This window comes from Hippopotamus amphibius, chromosome 6, assembly GCF_030028045.1.
Source record: "Hippopotamus amphibius kiboko isolate mHipAmp2 chromosome 6, mHipAmp2.hap2, whole genome shotgun sequence".
Lineage (NCBI taxonomy): Eukaryota > Metazoa > Chordata > Mammalia > Artiodactyla > Hippopotamidae > Hippopotamus > Hippopotamus amphibius.
In genome coordinates, this window is record NC_080191.1 from 29,445,110 (window position 1) to 29,472,181 (window position 27,072).

Below are 27,072 nucleotides of genomic sequence, written 5' to 3' on the forward strand. Positions count from 1 at the left end.
TATGTATGGCACACAGATATTAAAAAATATTAATCTGTTAAAGTTCTAGGTATCTAGAATTAATTCACAGAAAATCACTAATTCCCTTTTTTAAAACAAAAAAAAAGTTCTGATAAGAATTATTTGGCATCATACAAATATTAATTTAGTAAGGAACATGTGAAATAATGAAAACTTACAAAGAAACAGACATAAATGTATTCACATAAAGCTGAATGATAAATAGTATTAATCTCCCTTCATAATACTTTATCTTTTTTCAAATTATAACAAAAAAACACTAAAACATGGCACTTGATGGTAAATATTTTACCTTGTTTTAGATCAGCATTTCTTGTAATACAGTCTGACAAATAGCAGCTTGGTAAAGGGTATGATGAAAACATTGGCCAAGGGTACGGATCATCACCCTAAAAAAGAAGCAAGACAGATGACTTTAGGAAGTAGTTTAATATTAAATTTTAAGACTTTCTGAAATACCATTTAAATTGGTTTTTGTTTCATAATTCCAGAGTTGTAGCATAACTAACCAAAAGCTATCTGATATTAAAATTCAATACCCTAATAGATACTAACTAAAATGAAATATAGAAACAACATTAAGTACTAAAGAAAAATATAATTTGTAGCAACTAGATTGCTCACAAAACTATTTCTCTTATGCTGTCAATCATCTCTATCTCACCATTCTTGGAGTGAAGAGTCAAAACAAATGTACTCAATATAACAACAAACAACAATAACAACAGAAAATCCCTTCAAGGGAAAACCAAACTCTACAGATACTAATGGAAGGAGAGGTACTCAATATTGCCAATGAAATACAACAAGAATTAGTCATCTAATAAAAATTAGTTATCATGGAGGGAAAAGATATTAAAAGTGAAAAAAATTCAAAAACACACAAGGAATATGACAAATTTTTAATAAAAGAATATCCTACTCTGCAACACAAACTACCATTCATGACACCTTGCCACAAAGAATACTATTTTCATTATAAAGTGTTTACTTGCATCCTAAAGCTTTTCTAATAACAAAAGTTCAGTTCTGTGACGTAGATATTTGCAAGTTGTTTATTGTCACTTGAGTTGGCTACTTTGCTTCAAAATATGTTAGAAAAGCATCCCCCCTCCTCTTTACCCCACTTACCTTCTCTAGTATCCTTGGAGGCAAAATCCGTTCCATTGGCCCACCAATAAGATTTATTCTAACAAGAATATGATTTCTCTCTACTGATAAGCTATCAATTATAAAATCTCTGAAAAATAAAGATATCAATTGTTAATGTCTTAATTGAATATGATTTAATTTTTAGATCATGTCACTGGAATGTAGAGGAAAGAAAGCAATACAATTTCTATAGAAAAGTCTGAAAAGTACATTCACTTTTTATCTTATAGCTTTCTTAGCCAGAGAGCAAAGAATTGGAGATACAATTGATATGAGATGAATGAGATTAAGAAGATTTCCTTGACAAACATTACATGTTAAAAAGAAATGAGATTAAGATGCGCATTATTCCCACAACAACTCTGTCACATTTTTAGTCAATGTTCCCTTAAATTCTAGACCAGGTGTCTTAATTCAAATTCTAAACTTTGTATCCTCCACACTTTCTGCAGCTGTTAACACTATCCTTCTATATCAAACCTAGAGTATTCAGTAATGTGGCCTGGTGTTCTATACTACTTTTCCAAGGCCTAGCTAGGGTGGAGGCACACTTTTTTTTATTTTTTTAACTTATAGACACAAAAACAATGCCAGCTATTGAACGTGTATTCAATATATGTCAACCAAATCAAGGTATGACATATTAATAGAGAAAAGTTTACAAGATATTACCATAACCTTGTTTTACAATAACCAGAATTTGTGACTCTAACATAATTAAGAGAATGAAGTAAAAATTGCCTCTACAAGGAACACAAAAATCAAACGTTTAGTTTAATGGGTCATCTTTCACATGCAGCCTGAATTTAAAGGTAATACAACAATAAAGTTAGGACTTAAGTAGAAAAAGAAAAAAAAAAAAAAAACTAAACAGAAACTTAGAAGGTAGTACTCTGCAAGCCGTCTCCAAGAACATCGTTCATAACCTTTTCAACTGTGACATTTATGCTTTAATTGCTTTTTTACTCTTATTTAAATCTATCGAGTAATGTCCCCTTGTATATATTACTCAGCCAAAAAAAGCAACAAAATTGAGTTATTTGTAGTGAGGTGGATGAACCTAGAGTTGGTCATGCAAAGTGAAGTTAAGTCAGAAAGAGAAAAAACAAATACCATATGCTAACGCATATATATGGAATCTAGAAAAATGGTACTGATGAACCTAGTGGCAGGGCAGGAACAAAGACACAGACATAGAGAACAGACTTGAGGATACAGGCAGAGAAATGGAAGCTGGGACAAAGTGAGAGAGTAGCACTGACATATATACACTACCAAATGTAAAAAGGATGGCTAGTGGGAAGCTGCTGCATAGCACAGGGAGATCAACTCGATGCCTTGTGAGGGCCTAGAGCAGTGGGATACGGAGGGTGGGAGGGAGGCTCAAGAGGAAAGGGATATGGGGATATATGTATACATATAGCTGATCCACTTTGTCATATAGCAGAAACTAACACAACATTGTAAAGCAATTATACTCCAATAAAGATGTGAAAAAAAATTTCCATTTCCATTATCTACTGGATTCAGATAATGGAAAAACACTAAACAAACTGTACAGAAAATTACTGTCTTAACAGAACATCTGTAAAGAAAGCTGTTATTATGCATTAATTTTTTTTTTACCTGTGACCATCAGAAGTCTCTAAGGTATTTTCTTCTTGAGCATTTAGTAACATTTCAGATACTTGATACTGAGCCTCCAACAGGAGAAGAGTGTCTAGATCACAGCATACCACACTTAATAACCTATATAAAAAGGAACAATAAAAGTAGATTTTCTAAAATATATCCTAAAAGTTTAGAAACTTTCTTGGTGTCTCAAACACCTACACCTATAAATACAAATTTTGTAAGAAAAATCAGGTAGTTATTTCAGACATTTTTAATCATTTTGAATAACTGACTTCAAAAGTTTTTCTTATTGAAATATTATTTAAAGACCATGGGCTATTTCTAATCTAGTTAGAAAAATGTATCTAAATCTAGGAATAGTAAATTTTCTTCTCAACTGATAATTAGTTTAAAAGTTAGGGAACATTAGCAAATCTATAAAAACTACAAGTTGCCGTAACTTTATACTCAATTAAATACAGAAGAAATGACATAATCATTTTGCTACCAACCCAGGAAATGTTTATTAGGTGAAATAGCAATGGCTAACGTTATAATTGTCAGATAAAGCTGAGAACACCTAAACACACTGATCTATCTTAACATTACTAAAAGTAGAAATCATGTGGCTCCTATTGTGATGCAAGAGAATGTACAGCACAGCATCTACAAAATATTCGTGCGAAGAAAAGTGAACCTGAAACTAACCAATCTTAGATATCTCAGTATCAGTTTATAGGAAATACAAGGCTCAGAGATATATGTAAAAAGACACAAGGGGGAAACAGTCAACCTGAAAACCAGAATTTACAGAATTCTACATATTATATATTTCTTCAAGAAAAAAAAATGGTTCATAAAAAAAAGAGGGGATAAAGGAAGTTATAATTTAAAAGAAAAATAAAACAAATGTGAACATTTTGTTTTGATCATGATTCAACCAAAAACTGTGAAAGTACATTTTTGAGTCACACAGGAATCCAAGGTATGTTAAGAAAAAAAGGAAAGGCACAAAATGTGTATAGTGGTAGCATTTGAACAAAAATGGAGAAACATTTGAATATATATGTAAATACATATTTGTTTTTACATAGAATCTCTCTCCAATGACAAAAAAGAAACTGGTAAGAACTGTTAGCTCGGGGATGGTGAGGGAGGAGGCAGGGAATCTGACAGACTGAAGGGAATATACTTCTCACACTATATCTTTAATAGTTTTTGAATTTTGGTGCAATCACATGTTTTACCTATTCAACAGCATCCGTAAAAACAGGAAAATGTTTGGTGGATACATTTAAGAGTCAAAAAAGGCAATTCAATATCACTCCCAAGAACGTGACTAAAATAACCAAATGCACATAAAACTAAGGGGAAAATCTACTATCATGAATTTAGAGAAATATTCCATACTTAAAAGTTTATAAAAGTAAAAACATTTCTGGTACCAACAGTGCAGGAGAGTTCCCTTTTCTCCACACCCTTTCCAACATTTATTGTTTCTAGATTTTTTGATGATGGCCATTCTGAACGGTGTGAGGTGATACCTCACTGCGGCTTTGACTTGCATTTCTCTAATGATTAGTGATGTTGAGCATCTTTTCATATGTTTTTTGGACATCTGTATGTCTTCTTTGGAGAAATGTCTATTTAGGTCTTCCGCCCATTTGTAGACTGGGTTATTTGCTTTTTTGCTATTAAGCTGCATAAGCTGCTTGTATGTTTTGGAGATTAATCCCTTGTCCGTTGCTTTGTTGGCGAGTATTTTCTCCCATTCTGAGGGTTGTCTTCTTGGCTTGTTTATGGTTTCTTTCGCTGTGCAAAAGCTTTTAAGTTTCATTAGGTCCCATTTGTTTATTCTTGACTTTATTTCCATAATTCTAGGAGGTGGGTCAAAAAGGATCTTGCTTTGATGTATATCGTAGTGTTCTGCCTATGTTTTCCTCTAGGAGTTTTATAGTGTCTGGCCTTACATTTAGGTCTTTAATCCATTTTTGAGGTAGACAGACCTAGAGTCTGTCATACATAGTGAAGTAAGCCAGAAAAAGAAAAACAAATACTGTATGCTAACTCATATATATGGAATCTAAAAAAAAAAAAAAATAGTACGATAAACCCAGTGACAGGCAAGAATAAGGATGCAGATGCAGAGAATAGACTGGAGGACACAGGGTTGGTGGGGTGGGGGGCAAAGGGGAATCTGGGACGAAGTGAGAGAGTAGCACAGACATATATATACTACCAACTGTAAAACAGATAGCTAGTGCAAAGCTGCTGTATAACAAAGGGAGATCAACTTGATGATGGGTGATGCCTTAGAGGGCCACGACGGGGAGAGTGGGTGGGAGGGGGTATGGGGATATATGTATAAATACAGCTGACTGACTCTGGTGTACCTCAAAAGCTGGTACAAGAGTGTAAAGCAATAATATTCCAATAAAGAGCTTAATAAAAAAAAAATCTGTGGTAGATAAAATGAAAAGAATACTTAGACTTCTAGTTTAAAGATGATAGTGTAAGTTGGTATTTCCCTTTTCTCAGCCTAGAAATAACCCTGAGGATTGAGAAAGAAGGAAAAGATAAAAAATGTTTAGCCACAAAATGAGTTGAAGGACAGTCAAGGGCAGTCAAAATTGGGCAAAGACCGCTATGGGAAGGAAAGAAATTGAGAAAGAATGTCACGGCTGCCCATGAAAAACAACAAAATTAATTTCTATAAAAAATTCATAAAAACAAAATTTTCAAAAATGAGTATACTCAGATGAAAAACCTAATCCTCTGTTTCCAACAGTGGAAACAGAATACATGAGACAGAAGCAGGAAGATCCCTGGTCCTATTATGGTTCCTAGTAATAGAAAGAACAAGGTAGAACATGGAGTAACAGACAAATCAACTATTTATTATAGGTTATAGAGACAATTATTTTTTTTATTTTTTTTATTTTTTGGGGGTACACCAGGTTCAATCAACTGTTTTTATACACATATCCCCGTATTCCCTCCCTTCCTTGACGCCCCCCCCTCGAGTCCCCCCCACCCTCCCTGCCCCAGTCCTCTAAGGCATCTTCCATCCTCGAGTTGGACTCCCTTTGTTATACAACAACTTCCCACTGACTATTTTACAGTTGGTAGTATATATATGTCTGTGCTACTCTCTCGCTTCTTCTCAGTTTCCCCTTCACCCCCCGCCCCCTCCCATTAGAGACAATTATTAATAATTAAAACTGACTACATCCATAGTGAGATTGGCAGGGACAACACAAAAACATACACAAACCGAAAACTTGGGCCCAAAGAAAAAGTCCAACTAACTGGGAACTTGACCATAACTTGTCTTCAACATAAGCCTCCTATGAACAGCTGATGACGAAAAAACTCGCATCCCTCCAAAAAGAAATACCACAGGATGCATACAAAGGTGCTCCAAGAAAAAGAAGGAAATAACAGGATGAGGAGATGGCAAATACAACAACACACACACACCCAGCTGCCATTATACACTTGAAAAACTGTGACCAAATAATTGTCCATGAATCTTAAGTTATATCAATGTATCAAATCAACAGGGTGTATAGCCGACAGAAAGTTATATGTCAATTATCTCTCCATTTAAAAAGTTTAATAAAGCAATAGTCTCCAATAAGCTCTTTGCATGAAGTAGAGCTGTATAAGCACAGGGAAGAAACAGCAAAACAACCAGAAAAGATAAAACATGAACTGGCAGAGCTAAGGAAAGAGGTAAAAGAATAAAAGTGTCATAGAAATTAAAGCACAATTAGAAACAGCAAAAAAGAACAGATACTGCTAAAAGTACAATAAATGATAAAGGAACAGAATGAGAGCATTAAAAACATAATGAAAATAAAAAGTCTAAATTATTGCTTTCTTGAAGAGAAAACAGAAATAACCTAACAGGATACACCTTTAGAGATACTTGCCAAATTCTTTCCAAGAGAAAAGCAACCATGACAGCATGTCCCAGGGTAAACTGAAACAAAAGAGTCAAAACTGAGACAGCGCCTGGTAAAGACATTAGACTTGGAGAAAGAAACAACCATTACGGTATCCAGGGAAAAAGATAAGTCACTAAGAGAGTTGGGACTGGGGGGAAGGGAATCAAGCTGTTCTCAGTCATACCCACAGCAACATTCAATACCAGCAGGACAATGAAAGAACACTGGAGGGAGGCTAACTCCAGATATTAACACACATTACAAGCTGTGATAATTTTAAAAGTGTAGTAATGACATGAATAAACAAAAGCAAATTCAAACAGATGCAAATATACAGAGGAATTTAAAATATGGCAAGAGCAGATAGAATTCCCTGATGGACTGAATATGTGGAACAAAATTAAAAAAGATACCAAGGGTGACTCTGTACGTTTTGTTAGAAAAATAAGAGGGTCAAGTTTTCACCAACTAAGTAATAAGGCTTTAAGTTATAAAGGTTTAGGGAGAACCTATTAACTTTTCTACTTTCTTTACGTTACTAAATCAGTGAACAGGTAATGAAAATAACCTCAACATCCTCTAGTTTATGATTTGAAAGGAGGAGCCTATAGAATCTAGATGGACAGTGAGATGATCCAAGGTGAATTAGAGTATCTCTGAAAGCAAATACATGCCTGGACTGAATTCTCATTAGAGAATGAGTAAATAGAAACTTTAACAAATGATGTAAGACTTTTAAAATCTTACAAATACTAGGAATAATGTAAAACTTAACAAATTTCATCCAGCAGTAAATTAAAAGAATAGCATACTGTGATCAAGCACAGTTCATTCCAGGAAGAAAAGGATATTTTAATATTAAAACATCCCCTGATGTAATTCATGACATTTATATGTGACAGAAAATAACCATATAATCATCTGACCAGATGTTTAAAAGCTATTTGATTTAAGATTCAATATCCACTCTATTTTAAAAAGGTTACTTCTTTAAAAAAAAAAAAAAATCAAGTTCATCTCAATGCAAGAGCTGACAGCCTAAAGGGGAAAAGCGTTACCATTAAGGTCATGAGAAAAGCAAAACTGTCCATTATGTAGCATTGTTTTAGAAGTTTAACCCAATGCAAAATAGATGAGAAAAAGAGGAAAGCTCTCTGAAAGGAAATGACGTTCATTATCAGAAGATGATAAAACTGCTTCTTTCACAACTACCCCTCCCCATACATAAAATTCAATTTACTTAATTTTAAGAAATACTGACAATACCTACTAAGTGTCTACTAATGTTTTAAGTGCCAAGGATACCTCATTGAACACACATGCACAAAAATCCCAGTCCTTATGGAATGCCAAATACTAGAGGAGGGTAACATTGAACAAAATACAAAGTCAAAACAAAACACAGCATGCACACAACTAAAGCAGGGAAGTGCATAAGGAGTTGCAACAAGAGGGCAGTGGGGATAGATCACTGCATGCAATTTTAAATAAGGTAGTTAAGGAAAGACCTCATCAAGAAGGTGTTACTTGGGTAAAGACCTAAAAGAAATGAAGAAACAAGCCATGGAGATACATGAGGGAAAAATGTTCCAAGGCCGAGCAAACAGCTTGAGCAAGGGACCGCAGGTGAGAGCACGACTGGCATGCTGGAAGAACAGTAAGGGGGCCAATGTAGCTGAAGTGGAATAAGCAAGGGAGAAGTATTAAGAGATGAGGTCAAAGTAACATTAGGGGTCAAGATCATACAGGACTCTAAGGCCACTGTAATAACTCTGGACTTTTCTTTGATGACGTGTGAAAACAGTGAAGTATGGTTTCATCCTGGATAATATGAGGCACTTGGTAAGTAATGAAGTGAGATTATCTAATTTGTGTTTTAGAGGGATCACTCTGACTGTGATGTACAGAACAGGCTGAAATTAGGCAGGGACATAAGCAGATATACCTGTTTAGAAAAAGATATAGCAATAATTTAGATAAGGCAGTGGCTTAAAATAGAATATTGTCAGTAGAGGATCTATAGATTGAAAAAATGTCTCTGTGGTGGATAGGCTCTTAGGGTGGTCTGCATGATCCCACCCTCCTGGTACTTATGTTTTTGTGTGATTCCCTTCTCTTGAGTATAAGCAGGATCTGTGCCTTGCTTCTAATCAGAGTATGTTAAAGGTGATAGGATGGATGGAACTACCTGAAATGTAATTACATGGTTACGTAAGACTATGCCATTCTTGCTAGAGTCTCTCTCCTCTGCTGGCTTTGAAGAAGCAAGCGGCCATACTGGGGACAGCCATGTGGCAAGGAACTACAGATGGCCTTTAAGAACTGAGGGCAGACTTCAACTGACAAGCTGCAAGGGCCTCTAGCCTCAAAGTAGCAAGAAAACATGATCCTCAGTCCTAAAAACCATGAGGAACTACATTCTGCCAACACTCTGTGAGCTCTGAAACAGATTCTTTCCTAACTGAGCTTCAAAAGAGATCACAGCCCCATCTGACATCTTGATTGTAGCCTTGTGAGACTATGAACAAAGGACTGATAGAAGGTGTACCTAGATGGAAACTGAGATGTGTACTGTTTTAAGTCACAAAGTTTGTGGTAAGAGTTCAACAAAATGCCTCCACTAACAACCTAAAAGCATTTAAAAGAGAATAATTAAATGAATTAATAATTTGTATAGCTATACAACTTCAGACATTTATCGGGTGCATATCATGTTCTAAATTTAAGTGATATATTTAGTCTCACAATAACTCCAAGAAAGGTATAGTTACTGTCTCCATTTCACATATGAGGAAATGGAGGCATAGAGAGGCTACAAATCTTGTCTAAAATCACTCTGGCAATGTGGTTCCAGAGTCCATGCTCTTAAACCACCGTACTGCCACATACGGCAGTATATACTGGGGCACATAAGGCTACAAATATTAAATTAACAAAAGACATATAAGACCTATGGAAAAAACCCCAATGTTCTAATGAGAATAATTAAAAAATACTTAAATAAAATGGAGATATACACAACGTTTACAGATTGGAAAATTCAGTATTATAAAGATGTCGGTTCACTCACTATTGATCTATAGATAGAATCCAATGATAACTGAAATCCCAGTAGGCTGGTTTGTGTGACAAGATGATTCTAAAATTTATGTGGAAAGAAAAGAACTAAAAGTAGCCAAGATATTTTTGGAAAAAGAACCAAGTGGGAAGAATCACCTTATCAGTTACTGTAACATTATAAAGCTATAGTACTTAAAACAATGTAATATTTGTACAAGGATGAACAAAAATCCAACTGAATAGAACAGAAAGTTCAGAAACATACCTTTGAATATTTAGATACCTTTTCTGTAACATACAAAAGAATTATGAATATGTATGCACACAGAGATATGTAGCTAATGCTCCACATGTAGTAGAGCTGTGTAGTAGAGTTGTTTATAATAGCCAAAATTGGAGAATGCAAATATCTCAAATGTCTGCTAGTAGCATAATATAGAAACAAAACACAGAATACTCATGCTATGGAATATTACATAGCAATGAACAATGGCCTTAGAAACATAATGCTACATATAAAAGGTCAGATGCGACAGAATATGCAGTCTATGCTACCACTAAAATAAAGCTCAAAAAGCAACAAAATTAAAATGTACTTTTTGGAAATATATAACTAAGTAGTAAAAATAAAAAATAAAGTAGTAAATAACATAAAAGTCATAATAGTGGTTACCCATTAGGGAGACGCCAGGCAGTCACAATCAACAAATGCCTAGTACTAGTGAGTTCTCTCTGTTTACTTGACTGGGGATTTTATGTAGACGTTTATCTTACAAAACTTTGTTAAGCTTATGTTTATATTTTATGCAGTATTTATATTTTTAATATTTCATAAAAACTTGTGTTATGCTAGGGTGGATAATAGGAGAAAGTATAGAAATACATTCATAAGAACTATAAACATGTAATGCAATAAATGAACAAATCAAAAACATGAACAAAAGAATGCATACTTTAATAATTATGCATAAAGCCTTGACAAGTGCCATTTACTACTCAATCATGTAATCATCTAATAAACAGATCTTAATGGTTCATTAATTATACCAGCATATTTGTATAAGCTAGCAGCTAGGGTAAACATAGAAGAAAAAGCTACTTGAGTAAGACCATCTTTTTAGCCTAACCACAACATTACGACGGGGTTTACGAAGTGAACTGGAGTGTGCAGATTTTATATCCATTAATTTTTAAAAAGCGATCAGAAAAATATGTCTCAAAACTTACATATTATTAGGCGTATAAATAACAAATTGTGAAGTTTAATTTTTGTTGGCCCCCAACCCAAATTTCCCAAAGTTAAGAAAAAAATCTGCTACTTATTTCACACATAAAGTTGGTTATATCAATAAGTATTCCAGGGCTTCCTAGGTGGCTCAGTGGTCGAGAATCCGCCTGCCAATGCAAAGGACACAGGTTTGAGCCTTGCTCCAGGAAGATCCCACATGCCATGGAGCAACTAAGCCTGTGTGCCACAATTATTGAGCCTGTGCTTTAGAACCCATAAGCCACAACTATTGAGCCCATGTGCTGCAACTACTGAAGCCCATGCACCTAGAGCTCATGCTCTGCAACAAGAGAAACCACGGCAAGGAGGAGCCCGCACACCACAATGAAGAGTAGCCCCCACTCACCGCAACTAAAAAGAAAGCTCATGCACAGGAAGAAAAAAAATACCCAACACAGCCAATAAAATAATAAATAAATAAATTTATTAAAAAAACAAAAAGAATAAGTATTCCAAAGAAAATCAACAATTATCCAAGATGAATCCAAATTCATAACTGGATAAGTGTTTTGTGTGTGTTTGTTTTTGTTGTTTTTGTTTTTTTGGTTGTGCCCAGTCTTAGTTGCAGCAGATGAGGTCCTTAGTTGCAGCATGTGTGTGGGATCTGGTTCCCTGACTAGGGATCGAACCTGGGCCCCCGGCATGGGGAGTGCACAGTCTTATCCACTGTACCACCAGTGAAGTCCCTGGATTAAGTGTTTTAATTGTATATTTTCAGTTTTTCATAGACAGATAAAGAATTAAAAATAACTTAAAGTTTATGTAAAGATATCAATAGTAAGATTCACAGAAGAAATTTCAGAACTGTTTGTATATATGTATGTGTATCCCTCTCAGAATACAGTTAGAAGTAGATTGATTCTACCTATTCCAGACACAAACCCTCTGAAGTTGTTAGGTGTTATAGGTTACTTTTATCAAAATAAGAGAAGTTTCTGTATGCCAAAAGACAGTAATCACAGACCTTAGTTGTTCCTTCATTCTCTATTTCATACAATGCTAAGCAATGTGCAAATATTACCTACACTATTTATAATCTTACGGTTCCCAGGAACCCAAATAGTCTAGCACCGCAGTGATATGATGTCGCTGTTTGAAGGTGGTGAAGACATAAGAGTTTGTTGCCTACAGCAAAGCTTTTGGAGGCACGACGTGACTATTTAAAGTGGGGAAGGATCCAGGGCCCTGCAGTAACTCCATGAAAGCATTTGTATACCTGTGGTGATATCAATCAAATCAAGCCTTATCTGAGTCAGGTTTATTGATGACATCTAATTAACAGCTTTCTCATCTCACCTCAGGCACTGAAGGCTAAGTCCCTATCTCTATTAGACATTTCATGCTTCATTGCTCATTCTGTAGATGTCTCCTGCCCTAGTGTTCTCTGTTCATTATATGTAACAGGACATAATTAGGATGAAGTCTTCTTTACAAGAGTGAATTAAAGCCTCTAACTGGTAAGATACTGCTAATCTGGCCAATGTGAATACTAAGAGCAGTCTGCTTTTACCCAACATGGACAGTAATACATCTTTCATTTTATCAAAATTTAGTCCAGGGCAGCCTTAATTGTCCTATCATCCTCAGATCATCATGAAAAACAACTCTACTAATAATATGTTAACTGGACCTAGATGAAAAGGAAGTAGCTAGCATTCTACATGTTTTAGTTAAAAAATAGGTGTGCCAGAGAGTGAGAGATCCAAAAAACTAGGACATTTCATTGCCATCTCAGTGAAGTTTCTGTGTTCTAGTGGCCTAGAATGTCAAGATATCACATGTAATATACATGATGTATTACTAAATCTCATACTACTTACCACCAAGGTAATGACATAATGCATGATTTTAGCCTCTGTGAACTTTAGAAACAACACTTACAGTATTTGGGTATGCTTCTCTGATTTATATCAAGTAACGCCTAACCATTAAGTTTATGTGACCTAGAGGCTAAAATAAGATCTGAGGCAGACTCCAAATCTAGAACTTCTATCACTTGAGCCTTTAATCCAGCAGATTCAATGTTGGTCAAACTTTTAATGGCTGATTATATACTATATGGAGCTTCTGGCAATATAAGATTCACACATGTTCTCCTAACATTTTGGAGTAAATCCATGTTCTCTTTGTTAAATAAATATTCTTGTTTTATGATCCTCATTTGATAAATAATCTCTAGCCCCTGCCACCATGGCCACCTTGCTCATAAGCCCAGCTAAGTAAGCACTGGGATAGCTAAGGAAAGAAAAAGGATGACCCAAACAAAAGGGATTATTTTACCTCCTTTGCAGGAGAAGAGATCAGAGCATTGACATGAGTCAAAAATATCCTCTCAAACTGGGTGTATTTTCAGAGGATCATCTATATACCTCTTCCACCAATCTTCTTAAATCAATCCTCCAAGTGCTTAGAATAACACTTGACACACAGTAAGCACTGTTGTATTTGACATTATTATTACTATGCCTTCATAGAAAAAATCTTGAGATATATTACTGGTAGATATATAGGGAAAAACTAAACAGATGGAAAAATAATGCCTTATTAATGCTAAGAAAAATAAATTGGGAGAGGAAAGGAAATCGAATAAGACATTTCTTGAACTAACAGATAATAATACTTAATCTTTATCAACACAATACCCCTTCCCTTAGCTGCACGTGTCTCCGATTCATGATTTCCAGAAAGTAAACCTCCAATGTAATGCCGAAATTAGGAAGAACTGTCACCTAGGCTGAGTGGGTAAGAATGGAGAGAATATGAGGGCATACCTAAATCTTATAATTTGAACTCATCCTATTATTGCAAATCTTAGACTTTCACACCTAATCCTCTATTTTCATTTCCAGTTTCAGTGGGGTCTCTAATTCCTAGTATATCTAGAATACTGTGATAAAAGTTTGCTTCTGGGAATTCCCTGTCAATTTACTTCAGCCTTCCTGACCTACTAAATCAGCTATAATTTATCCATTTGTTTTGGGGCTCCTAACCCTTGTATTGTGTATCTCTCCATCCCACAATCCTTTCTGAAAAAGTGTCTCCATCAAAATAACGGAGTGTGGGAAGACATTCAGGAGCCTTTCTGAAACCTTGAAAATGTTAAAGTATGTGGGCCGAGCGATGGGATTCAGAATGTCCTGCTTGAGCAGTGGAAGAACTGAGGGTGTGGGGCGTGGAGACTAATATCACCCTGTTTGGCCCTGGAGGATGACTGGTTAGCCAGAGACGGGTAAGATTCCTCAAGGGAGGAACAACCTAAGACAGGCACAGTCGCAGAGGGGCCAACACGGGTGGGGCACAGACCCCCAATATCTGAGAGAGGTCTCCTGCCCCCAGGGCTGTTTTGCTCTCCACACCCAGCTCAAATCCACACCTGCTCAGCTCGGACCCAGGAGGCAAACAAGGATCATTGCCCCAGTCATGTGAGGCCTTTGATTGTTTATGAGTGTAACCTGAGAATGTTAGCCCACGAACTCCCACGAACTCCCACGAACTCAATAAAAGCAACCTGGGATGAGTCAGCAGGGCTCTTGATCCGAGAGGTCTTGAGCCCCCCGGTCCCACTTTTCTCTTCAGTCTGTGTCTGTGTCTTCTTCAAGCTTGCGGCACCCGTCACTCACCTCGAGTCGCCGAGCTGGTCTCGGCAACGGAGTAAAACCAAGAAACAGGAAATTAAATCCCAGGTAAAACAGAATCCAACTCAGAGGAGAAGCAATTTGCAGGATGATGGTGAAGAGAAATCCCAGGAAGGCTGATATATAAGGCTAAAAGATCCTCCAGTATAAACACATGTTATATATTAAAAAAAAGATAAAATGTTACCTGATGTCCTTTAGTTTATTAAGAGCTTATGTTTTCACAAGTATGAATACAACATAGTCCCTGACCCCAAGAAAGTAAAAACCTGAGACTATAAAATATAATTGGACAGAATAGTTATAAGGCCCGCGACATTTATGTTGTAAAACAAGGCAGTGTATGGGTCAGGCATTATATTCTCTGGAATCAGACTATCTGGGTTCTAATACCAGCTTCAGTAATTACTAGGTGTGTCATCTTAAAAGGCTTAACTTCTGTGGCTCAGGTGAGTCATTTAAAAAAATGAAGCTAGTAAGAGTACCTATTTGATAGGATGGTTCTAAACTTATGAGATCTACATATGAAACTAATACCAGTACCTGGGACATAATGAGCACTATACGAGTGTTATGTAGCAGCAGAGGTAGTGTATTTTTTTTTTTTTTTTAGGACTGTCTGGAAATACATTAGTAGAATACAGAAAATGAAGCAAATGGGAAGAGTCATGCAATTGTTAACTTCAGGAAAATTAAAGGAAAAAAAATAGAGTATACTACTCAGCCTATAAATGAAGAATATTTATATGGACACAATAACGTAAACTTTCAATCATGATTTAATCAAGATTGTAATGAAAGCATATAGCAAGGAGAGAGGGAGAGTTGAGGAAATCTAAGTCCTAAGATTTGAAATCCTTTAAGACAAGACATCAGGGACTTCCCTGGTGGTCCAGTGGTTAAGACTCCATGATCCCAATGCAAGGGGCCTGGGCTCAATCCTGGTGAGGGAACTAGATCCCACATGCTGCAACTAAAGATCCCTCATTCTGCACCTAAAGATCTCACATGCTGCAACTAAGACTCAATGCAGCCAAATAAGTAAATAAATATATATATATATTTTAAGTATTAAAAAAAGACAAGAGAGCACATCTAAATTTCAAAAATCAAGATAGTATAAGCATGTTATTTAAAAAATCTAGAAGTGATTACCAGAAGAAACAATTCAAGGAGTTGAAAGTGGCAGCCTCTGAGGAGTGGGAGAAGAATAAGTAGAGGATTACTTATTCTGCATTCTCAGAACCTTTCCCATAGTATCTGGCTTTTTAAACTATATACATTTATTGTCTTAAATAAACAAAAAATAGTGTGTGGAAGATGTAAGGCCATGAACAATCTTCTCTAGCTGCTCTGCCAAAAAAAGATAAACATAGACTGTGCTGGAATTGGAAAGTAAATTTAAACTGCACAGAATCTGGGCTTTACTCAGTCTTTTGCTTTTGCTCAAATAATGAAAACAAATATTTGTTTTCTAAGCTTTAAGTCATCTTTCTGAGAAAGTTATTTTCATCTTGCTAAATTTTATCTCTAATGTAATGTAACTGAATCAATATGATTTAATTCTTGTCATAAAGAAATGTTTCAGGTAAAGAAGTTATGAAAATTTTAAATGCCAATTTAACACTCCTAATGAGTTTGTTTACATTAGAAAACCTGAAGTAAAATTCTTCCTGAGTAAAGGATTTAGGTTTAAACATAGGAAACTAGCATTACTGACCTACAAAAATGTAAGTATTATGGAGCGAAAAAAACCCCAAAAAACCCAAAGTATATTCATTCAGAACTCCAGGGCAAAGAATGGTTAACCATAATTACCAGAATCCTAAACCTTGTAAGACTGCATGCTAAACATTAAGACTATAATTGGTTACTGCTCTTAATAGATAACAGTATGTTGTCATATACATATTAAGAATATAACATTTACTTTACATAGACCCTGTAAATTTTGAGATATTCTTATGTTTTATGTAATGTTATAAAATATAAATACACTAATTAAAGGATTCTTATGCACTGGGGAAAAAGGCTCTTAATATGCTTCCTTCTATAACCCCCAATAAATTACAGACATCCAATTTATCACTATATCATTACGCTCAGCTGCATAAAGTGCTGATGCTCACCAGGACACATCAATATACCCTTGAATATGTACCAATAAGCTTAACTAGCATAATCTAGTTATAATCAAAGATAACTAGGCCAGATTGTTTTTGTTATCAATGTGATCAAGCTATAAGGTAAACCAGCTCCCACTAACCATACTGTGAGCCTCTGTGAGGTTCCCTGTGAGAGCTGACTTGAGGAGAGCCATTTGCCCTAAATGAGTCAGGATGCTGAGAGTTCTGCAGCTGAGCCATAGGCCCCACTATGAACAAGGAAGATACAGACATTGTTTTGCCTCAGATACAAAGGCAGCCTCCCAATCTAGCGTGGAAATGGGCATTTTACATCATTGCAAAGCTGGATTTTCAAATACCATACACTATATAATTTCTCTTTCCCCTACCTCTCCCTCCCTTAACCCTCAGTGACTTAAAAATTGCAAAGCCATGATATAAAGGTCTATAATTCCTTATCCGTAAACATTAGGACCAAGAATTTAAATTTTTATTCATTTAACAACAAAATCCAGTGTACACAGAGTCCAGGGCAATACCTCATAATCAAGCATATTAATATTCCTTTGGCAAAATATACTGACATGCAAATTGGGCAGGCTAAATAAAGACTACAAAAAATCTCATCAATTCAGGTAATATTAGATGCAGATAGCAAATAAGTGCTGAGAATTTTACAATTTCAAATCAGAAATTGTAGCACTTGAGGCAGGATAATGCCAAGTTAATACGCATTATAATATTCATAAGTTTAAAAGAATTTGTATCTATAATGCATGGTATATAGAAACTTATTTTTAAAATTCAACCAAATGGGGGCTTCCCTGGTGGAACAGTGGTTAAGAATCCACCTGCCAATGCAGGGGACACGGGTTCGAGCCCTGGTCCAGGAAGATCACACACACTGCACAGCAACCAAGCCCATGCCACAACTACTGAGCCCGAATGCCACAACAAGGGAAGCCCGAGTGCCTAGAGCCAGTACTCTGTAACAAGAGAAGCCACTGCACTGAGCAGCCCGTGCACCGCAACCAAGAGTAGCCCCCACTCACCACAACTAGAGAAAGCCCGTGAGCATCAATGAAGACCAACGCAACCAAAAATTAATTAATTAATTAAATTAAAAACAAATCCAAACAAACCATCTTTGAATTTCAATTCATTTCTGGATGTGAAAATCAGTGTCTCCCTAATATGAATGTTCATGTGAACTGCTTCAAGAAACAAAACAATCTCTGAAATTTGGGCCTAATCTTTTGACTCGGTTTGGAATGTGTCTTGAATATGGTAGATCCCCCATCAGTTTGTTAATAACCCAAATCAAATCTCACCACCAGAAGAATAATTCTCTGTTCTTAATTACTGTATTCTTTGTATGTCACTTTTTAATAATCATCATTATATCATTCATGTCAGCAGATGAGCACTAGTCCAGGGTACCAGAATGGTTCTGTGCAGTTTACTCTTAGCTATCATCTCTACTTGAATGAAGTCCAAGAATGTTCTTTGTTTACCTCATGCTTGCAGTCACAAGCCTCTTCTCTTCACCCTGCCACTTTTTCCTAGCATTTCTTCCTTGAATACACTGAAACAACACATTTCTAATAGCATTTTAATTACTTCCACGTATGCATTACCATAAATTCCAAAGTTATACTTTCATAAACTTTAATCAAATACATTGTGTATGTATATTTTACTTAAACAAACAATACAAAAATCCAAAAGATTTCCTTCTGATTAGTACACACCAATTAGTAAGTAAAAATGCAATACCCAACTACCTGCACGCTGATCAAATCAAGAATGAGACATGAATTACATAGACACTAACCACACCTCCAAATGTGGAGCTTAAAGTTGCTGATATACCTATAACCTTATCTGAAGAGTAGACAAGGGGAACAGGGTCAGTTTGCCAATAAAACTCTATGTGAGCATCAAAGAGTGAGCAGGGGCTAGCTATGGAGAGCCTGCTCACTAGCACTATGTATCAAATTCATGTCTCAGTTTCAGAAACTGCTCTGGAATCTCCCAAAGCTGGAAGTTATTTCAGATTTCTGTAAGCACAAACAGAGTATAGTTTTTGAACATAAGTTTGCTCAACTAGTGTGGTCAGCATATCCAAATGTTCAATAAAATTTGGACATATGATCAAGAGAAACCTTAGGGACAGATGCACAGATACAGGGGTAGCCAGTAAAGAAGTGAAAATTAAAGCCACTGTAGGAAAAGAAAAAAAAAAAGGAAAAAGGACTAAAGACATACTCTAGAATTCAGTTGGAAAGGTAGGTAGTAGAAGACGTAAAGTCAGCAAAAATGAAAGATGAAGGATTCCAGAAATAAAGAGATCAAAGTCATAGAATCCTCCCCAACAGACCACATATAGCAGTGTAGCACTCAGTAGGAACTCAGCAACTATTTTCTCAATGAATGAACCAAATGAAATGAAAAAGTGTCAAAGTTGGGTAGAATATAAAATGGCACAGAGAGATCAAGTAAAGTGAGTCATAGAAAGAGGACAGATAGAAATACATTAGGTTTGAAAATATGCCTACACTTGAACTAAGCAAGCACATTTCTAAAAATTAGTTTTAAAGAAATAGTTATGGAGAGAGAGATTTATAAAGATGTATAATTAAAAAATTTAAAATAAACTACCTGTACAAAAAACAGAAAGTTGAGATTTATCCATGTATTGGAATATTATTCAGTCCTCTAAAATTATGATATAGATGACTATTCATAGGTATGCAAGAATAATTTAAAATAATTAGGTAAAAAAGGCAGTTTAAAAACAATAAGCCTATTTTTCAAAAAGTATTTTCAGCCAAAGGAAATATAGGCATGAAGAGGCTAGCAGTGGTTATCTTTAAGAGGTATGAGTTTCCCCTTAAGAGGATAAGTATTGTCTTCTTTTGTTTTCATTATATTCTAATTATTCTATATAAACAGGAATTTTTTGATTAAGAATTTTGAATCAGTTACTGACATCTTCAATTAGTAACAGATCATTTGATTATTTTCTTTAAATTAACTTAATAGAATAAATTAAATATTGGGTATATGTGTATGTATATCCAAAATCCAAAGTGTGGATAGTTTTGTAGTCACATTATTTCTAATTTCTGATGTTAAAAAAAAAAAAAAGACTACAAGAGTTAGCACTGGAAATAAATAATTCGGTGATTTGTTGTGATGGAATATTAACACTTGCCTATGTTCAATATGACCAGGCTGTTTCTAAACTGAAAAACAAATATGTATTTTTCACTTTTCCTTTTAAAGTTATCTTACAAGTCAAACTTTTTACAAAGAAGTTAGTTATACATAAAAACTGTGCATTATACTATACTGTGTATAATATTTACTGTTCATTGATAAATATAAAATAACTGAAACAGAAAATGATTAATTTTAAAGGCTGTTCTTTAAGTATAAATTCCTGAGTTTTCTTTTAAAGAAAATTAACAAATAGGCCATATTAATGTTTCAAATGAAGAAGTAATAGGTCTTAGGAGAAGTAATATTTATTTTTTTATTTTTTTTATTTTTTGGGGGGTACACCAAGTTCAATCATCTGTTTTTATACACATATCCCCGTATTCCCTCCCTTCCTTGACTCCCCCCCCTCGAGTCCCCCCCCCACCCTCCCCGCCCCAGTCCTCTAAGGCATCTTCCATCCTCGAGTTGGAATATTTTTAACCATATTAAATTTTAACATATATAATTAAGAATGACTACCTAAGATTTAAGATATTAAAAATAAGCAATTCTACAGTCTATAACTAAAACTTAATTTATAATTTGATATAAAGAAAACTAATATTAAATAATGATGTAATTCTTTCTCTGTAAGATGTACAGTTTTCATATTGAAATAAAATATTCCAGGGAAGAGTATAACATTCCTCTAAGAATTTTCCTTTAAGAAAATCTTAAACTGCTAAGCCTTGGGCAACATCGATAGTTTCCAGGGGATCTGACAACAAAAAGGAAAGGAAACAAGAGCAAAAATAAACATGTGGGATTACATGAAACTAAAGAACTTCTGCACAACAAAGGAAACCAACAGAATGAAAAGGCAACCTACATAATGGGAGAGAAAAAGTTGCAAATCATATATCTGATGAGGGGTTAATATCCAAAATATATAAAGAACTCATAGAACTCAACAGCAAAGAAGAAAAATCTGATTTAAAAATGGGTAGAGAGTCTAAATAAACATTCTTCCAAAGACAACTAACAAGTATGTGAAAAGATGCTCAACATTCCTATTCATCAGGGTAACGCAAATCAAAACCACAATGAGATCACCTCACTAGTTAGAATGGCTATTATCAGAGACACCAAGAAATAATGTTACTAAGGATGTGCAGAAAGGGAACTCTTGTGCACTGTTGGTGGGAATATAAACTGGTACAGCCATCAAGGAAAACAGTTCAGATGTTCCTCAAAAAATTAAAAATAGAACTACCATATCATCCAGCAATTCCACCTCTAGGTATTTACAGAAAGAAAATGAAAACACTAATTTGAAAAGATATATGCACCCCCATGTTCAAAGCAGAGTTATTTATAGTAGCCAAGACATGAAACAAATTTCCATTGATGCATAAATGGACAGAGAAAATATGGTATATATACAATGAGATTATTCAGCCATAAAAAAACAAAATCTTGCCATTTGCAACAATGTGGATGGACCTTGAGGGCATTATAGTAAGTGAAATAAGTCAAAGACAAATACTGTATGGTCACTTACATGTGGAATTAAAAAGAAAATAGCTCACAGATACAGAGAACAGACTGATGATTGCCAAAGGTGGTGGTGGGGTGGGCGATGAAATGGGTGAAAAGTATATTCCACATTGGAAAGTAAATCTTAAAAGTTCTCACCATAAGAAAAAAAAAAGATTCCTGTAACTATGTATGGTGATGATCTTAACTAGACTTCTGTGGTGACCATTTCACAATATATACAAGTATTCATTAATGTTATGTCAATTATACCTCAAATTATCAAGGATAAAAACCTCATTATGCCTTAATTAGTGCCCTTAAAAGACAGGTGTTCAAGAAAATAATCTGCACCCAGAATATAATAAATGTACAACTTTCTTTAAAAAAGTTTTCAAGCAACTGTTTTAATCAACAGATTTAGCAAATGAATGTTAACCAAATAACTAAAAAGTACTTGGCAATGTGATGGACATGAAAGTAAAAGAAAATGATACTCTCTCAGGAAGTTTAAGTTTTAGTCAGAAAGAGAAATAAAATTGTCTGTGTGAATGCCCCAAAAGGCAAAGGACATCCAAGAAAATTATCAGAGTGTACTTAATTCATAAAGCAAGCTTTGCCTTGAAGGATGATCCAAATTTGTACAAAGACAGCAAAAATGAAGACAGTATTCAAGACAAACAGGTATAGAGGCAATAATAAACACTGTGTTTGAGGGAGATAAGTCTAACTACTCAGAGCATTAGTTCAGGCTCAGGAAGGTGGAAAATAATATACACAGGAAAGGTGGAGATACTATGGAGCTCCTTGAAAGCCACTTAACAGAGTTTGGAAGTGCCAGTTATTTAAAATGGGAAGATGGAGAGCTTTAAAAGATGCTATTCTCTTCTGCACTAATTACCTCACATTTTTCATCATCTTAATATCCATTTCCTCACTAGGTAGCCAGGTTAAAGAGAATAAGAATCACACCATATTTACACATTATTACATCCCCTACACATAGCACAGAGCATAACAAGTGCTCAAAAATACTGATTGAGTAAATAAAGTAGAGAAGACTAAAAATTTAAAAATCTTACTCTGTAGTCATATGTAAAAAGTACTACACATCTTACTACATGAAGAAACCCAGGTTAGTTTAATTTTCTTCCTGGGTAGAGAGGAAAATAGAGTCTGTGACTCATGAAGGTAGGTTAGGAAATGACAAGAGTACATCCTTCTAACACAGGTGGATACAAGGAACGTGGGAGGCCAGTGAGAGCATTAGTGTCCTCCTCTTTTATAGTAGAGAGTCAATCAATACTGTCTAAAAGTGAAATACAATGCTCAAACCACTCGAAGTGTTTTATATAATCTCTTTTCTTAACCTCTGAGGAAATTCTGGGGAAATAGTTACCTCTGAAGTGAAAAAACAGCGATTTGAAACACAGCAATTCCTTCTGTCTCACTAGGGTTGCTTTACAATTTAAAATGGAAACTGTATTATGATTCCATTTGTATAAAATATTTCCATATATCTATTCTTCTATCTGTATATGCACAGAAGGACATCTAGAATGATTTTTCTCAATGTTAATAATGTCACTTAAGGGGTTAGGAGGAATTTCATTTAATTTACTATATTTAATTTCCTGCATTGGTTAATTTCTTTATAATAAAGACAAATCATTGTTTGAAATGCAAAGAAAGAAAGTTAAGATGGCTCAAGATTGAACAACTAAATAGATGGTTGGGCCACTTATTGAGATGGGAATGAAAGATTTGTTTTGTTTTTGTGGGAGGAGACTCAAGAGTTCACTTTTAGACAAGTTTGTGATATCTAAGAAATGTATGAATTGAGATGTCAGGATGCAGTCATATATATGAGTCTGGTAGCTCAGAATGACGGTTTAGATTTGGAATATAAATTGGGGCATCCATTGGCATACAGATGATACTTTAAGGCAAAGATGTAAGTGGATGAACTAGGGGCAGAGTGTAAAGAAAAAAAGTGGACCCAGGACCAAGCCCTGAGTATTCTAACGTTCAGAGGTTGCCTAGAGAATGAAAAGGAGGAGAAACTACAGCCACAGGAGTATGCGGTATCACAGAAGCTACAAGAACTTTTCACATAGAAAAAAATGGCCCATTATGTCAAATGCTACTTACAGTAAACTGAAAATCAAGACAAGAATCCACTAGATTCATTAGCATAGAAGTTATAAGTGACCTTGAGATGAGCAGGATGTGCAGGCCTGACAGAGCTATAAAATCAATGCCAAATCTAAATGGGCTGAGGAGTAAGCAGAGGTGAGAAAGTAGGGACAATGTGTAGAGATATGTTTTGCTGCAAGAGGAAGAATAATATGACAGTGACTGAAGAGAGATGTGATATCAAGAGAAATTTCTTTGTGCATGTGTTTTGTTTCATTTCACTGTAAAATGGGATATGTGAAGGCATGTCTGCACACTGATACCAGCAGTATAAAAGGGTAGGTTGGAAGTGGAAACAAAGAGGATAGGAGGGCTAACCGAAGGAGCAATCTTCTTGTATATTAGTCATTTACAGTATAAAATTTGTAAGATCTTGGCAAATAAAAATTCAGAAACTTAAATAGAATGTGATGCTATTGAAAGTGAAAATCCACATTTCCCTAAGCCCCAAATTAGCCTCATCTAAGTGCTGTGGTAAACCTAAAGAAACTGCATCAAACTTACCATTAAGCTAGTCTAGATTTTTGAAGCAAGGGGAAAAAATAATAAAGTGAATGGAACAAAGCAATGCTAAATGTAGAAACAAACACATGAATGAGATGATCTGCTAAAGGGAATGCTACAATTAGAAATGAACAAAAACACTGTGGAAGAAAATGATACAGGCAAAAATCCAAAACACACAGAAATGCAAGATGTATATAATACTAAGCTATGATTTAAATTATCACCATTGGACCTCAGTGACCAATGCTAGACTGAAACAGTAGAAAACTGAAAGTAAATTAACTTGAGATGCAAAACTTAAAAATACAACTGAGTATTATAAGAATGGACTTCAAAATACAATGAAATAAATTCCTTGTCAAAGAGAGATTTGTTAAAAGGCACATAAAATTAAAATACAAACTTGTCCTCAAAAAGTGGTTTTATCATTTTCTTTTGTCTGAATGCTGATGTTGTAAACAAGCACATTTCTTGGCAGCATGTGGAATACTGAGATACTGAAAAAATGAAGTCAAAATGTATTTCCTAAGTAAAACTCAAAAACAGTATAGAGCAAGTAGATAGATATAAACACTTGAAGTACTGCTACTTTATATCTATTACTAACATTTTTATAGTGCTTGCTGTATGCCAAGCACTGCTATAAGCCCTTCTAATTTTTCACATGTAAGTCTCATGGTAACTCTATGAGGAAAATTATATAATTATCCTCCATTTTACAGATTGGTAACTGAGATCTCACTTCACACAACTAGTAAACAGCAGGCAGCCTGATGCCAGACTCGATGTTACTAACCACTATACTGCATGGCTATTATATGTATCAACAATGGGATGGCACATTTTTTAGTGTAGAATAGAATGACTCCATTTAGACATTATGAGAAAGCACATACTATGCAAATTAATATACTTTATTCCCAGGACCATTTTACTTCTTCGATTGCTTTTTACATGACTTAAAATCCTACTGTTAAATATTTTGCCAGAAGAACACCAAAGGGAAATATTACCCTATAAAAGAAAATATACAGGAAAAAAAAGAAATTCACTCAGTGCATTAATAATAAGAGGCCAAAATCTATGTTCTATAATTAGAAAACTCAGAAACATACTTGCTATGCAAAAGGAGGCTCTACTGATAGATTTTCCCCAGAATTCCTCCTCACTGCTTGCTATATGATTATCTGATGCTATTCACAGAAAGTTAAAATTTAATGTGAAAATACATTTTGAGATAAAGAGCATACCATCCAAAGAACTATAATAGCTGCAGCTCTTTTTTCTACCTTCTTTCACTAGAAAGTCCAAAAATGAAGCTCAGCTATTAATGAATGTTAATAAAAAAAAAGTTTAAGACATATACTACCATTAGAGAACTCTAATTTTAGAAAAGTAATTGCTTTATTTCTTAGGTAGAACATTCTCACTGACCTCCTCCCCCTCATACTTGAAAAAGTTAGTAGAAAGGAAATTATGAACCTATGAAAATGAAAAATTTCTTTAATTCACCTGCTTTTAAATAATAAGGGATATAAATTCAACCAGAAAATATTTAAACCTTGGGTTAAAGAGTATGATTAACACTGACGAGCAAAATTTGAGCAAGATAAATCACCCATTTCTAGGCCTCTTTCAAGATGACATTATGGCAGGAGTCCAAACCAATAGCAATCCAGGGAAGCCCCACCTGACTCCTGAGTAAACTGAATAGTCCACAAAATGCCTCTTATAATAAACCGAGCAAAAGTGAAAGACACTGTAATAATACAGAAACTAAACGTAACAAAGGCTTCAACGTAAAAATCTAATGACTATAATTTATTTTGTAATATTACAGGAAGACAAATTACCTTTAAATATGCTTTAAAAACTAGCTTATTTTAAATGCTTTTTGCAAGTATATAGAACATGTGCTTAACTGTTTTTGAAACACAGAAAACATCTCAAGTGAAATTCAGCATCCTACCTTAGACCAAAGATGTGTGATTGTTCATAGCTGAATAAAGAACGAATCTTGGCTTCAGAATTCAAAATTACGAGCCTGTCAATAATATCCTGTAAAAAAGACTTAAGAGTTAGACTGTTCCTGGCTGAAACCATTTAAAAAAAATCAAATCAATAAATATTTATTTAGATTTGTGGTTCTCAAACTCGTCTTTACATTTAAGTGTAGGGAGCTGTTTAAAAAAATTTTTTTAATGCCTGAGTCTCACCCCTAGAGAGCCTGAATTAACTGGTCTGGGTGTGGTATGAGAATTGAGACTTGTAAACATTCCTAAAATGAATCAAATGTTTAGCCAAAGTGGAGAATCATTAATTTATACACAACTTTGGTACCGTGTGAGCAGCTTATTTCGGCCAGTTAAATACTGTTTAAACTGCTAAAAATGTAAACTACTTCGAAAAACAAATATGAACTCTATAGATGTGAAGCATGAACAGTGGATTTAAATTGTTTTATCTAGGAACTATCTGAAATTTTGTTAATAGATATTCTCTGCCCATGTAAATCAGTGGTTTCCAACCCTGAACAAACACTGCAATCACCTAGGGAACTTAAAAAGTAAATATAATAGCTGCTCAGGATCTATCCCAAAGCAATTAAATCACTATCCCTCGGGGTATGATTTTGGCATTAATATCCTTGTCAAAGCTTCCCAAAGTTGTTGGAAGGGTAACCAGGCTTAAAAATGCAAGTACAGAGGCTTCCTAGGTGGCGCAGTGGTTAAGAATCCGCCTGCCAATGCAGGGGACATGGGTTTGAGCCCTGCTCCAGGAAG

At 35.0% G+C, this 27,072-nt stretch overlaps 1 protein-coding gene across 4 annotated transcripts in view; it reads right to left on the bottom strand.

Moving 5' to 3' along the window:
- Nucleotides 1-27,072, bottom strand: part of TBC1D32 (TBC1 domain family member 32) — a 208,683-nt gene that overhangs the window by 78,309 nt on the left and 103,302 nt on the right. For all 4 annotated transcript variants that reach the window (XR_009054257.1, XM_057738443.1, XM_057738445.1 and 1 more), the window contains 4 exons: nt 26,259-26,347; nt 2,800-2,922; nt 1,153-1,261; nt 314-410 (listed from right to left, as the gene is read on the bottom strand). Coding sequence is in view for 3 of the 4 variants with exons in the window: in XM_057738443.1 (XP_057594426.1) it covers nt 314-410; nt 1,153-1,261; nt 2,800-2,922; nt 26,259-26,347 (418 nt within the window). In the remaining variant the exon portion in view is untranslated. The remainder of the gene's footprint in view (nt 1-313; nt 411-1,152; nt 1,262-2,799; nt 2,923-26,258; nt 26,348-27,072) is intronic.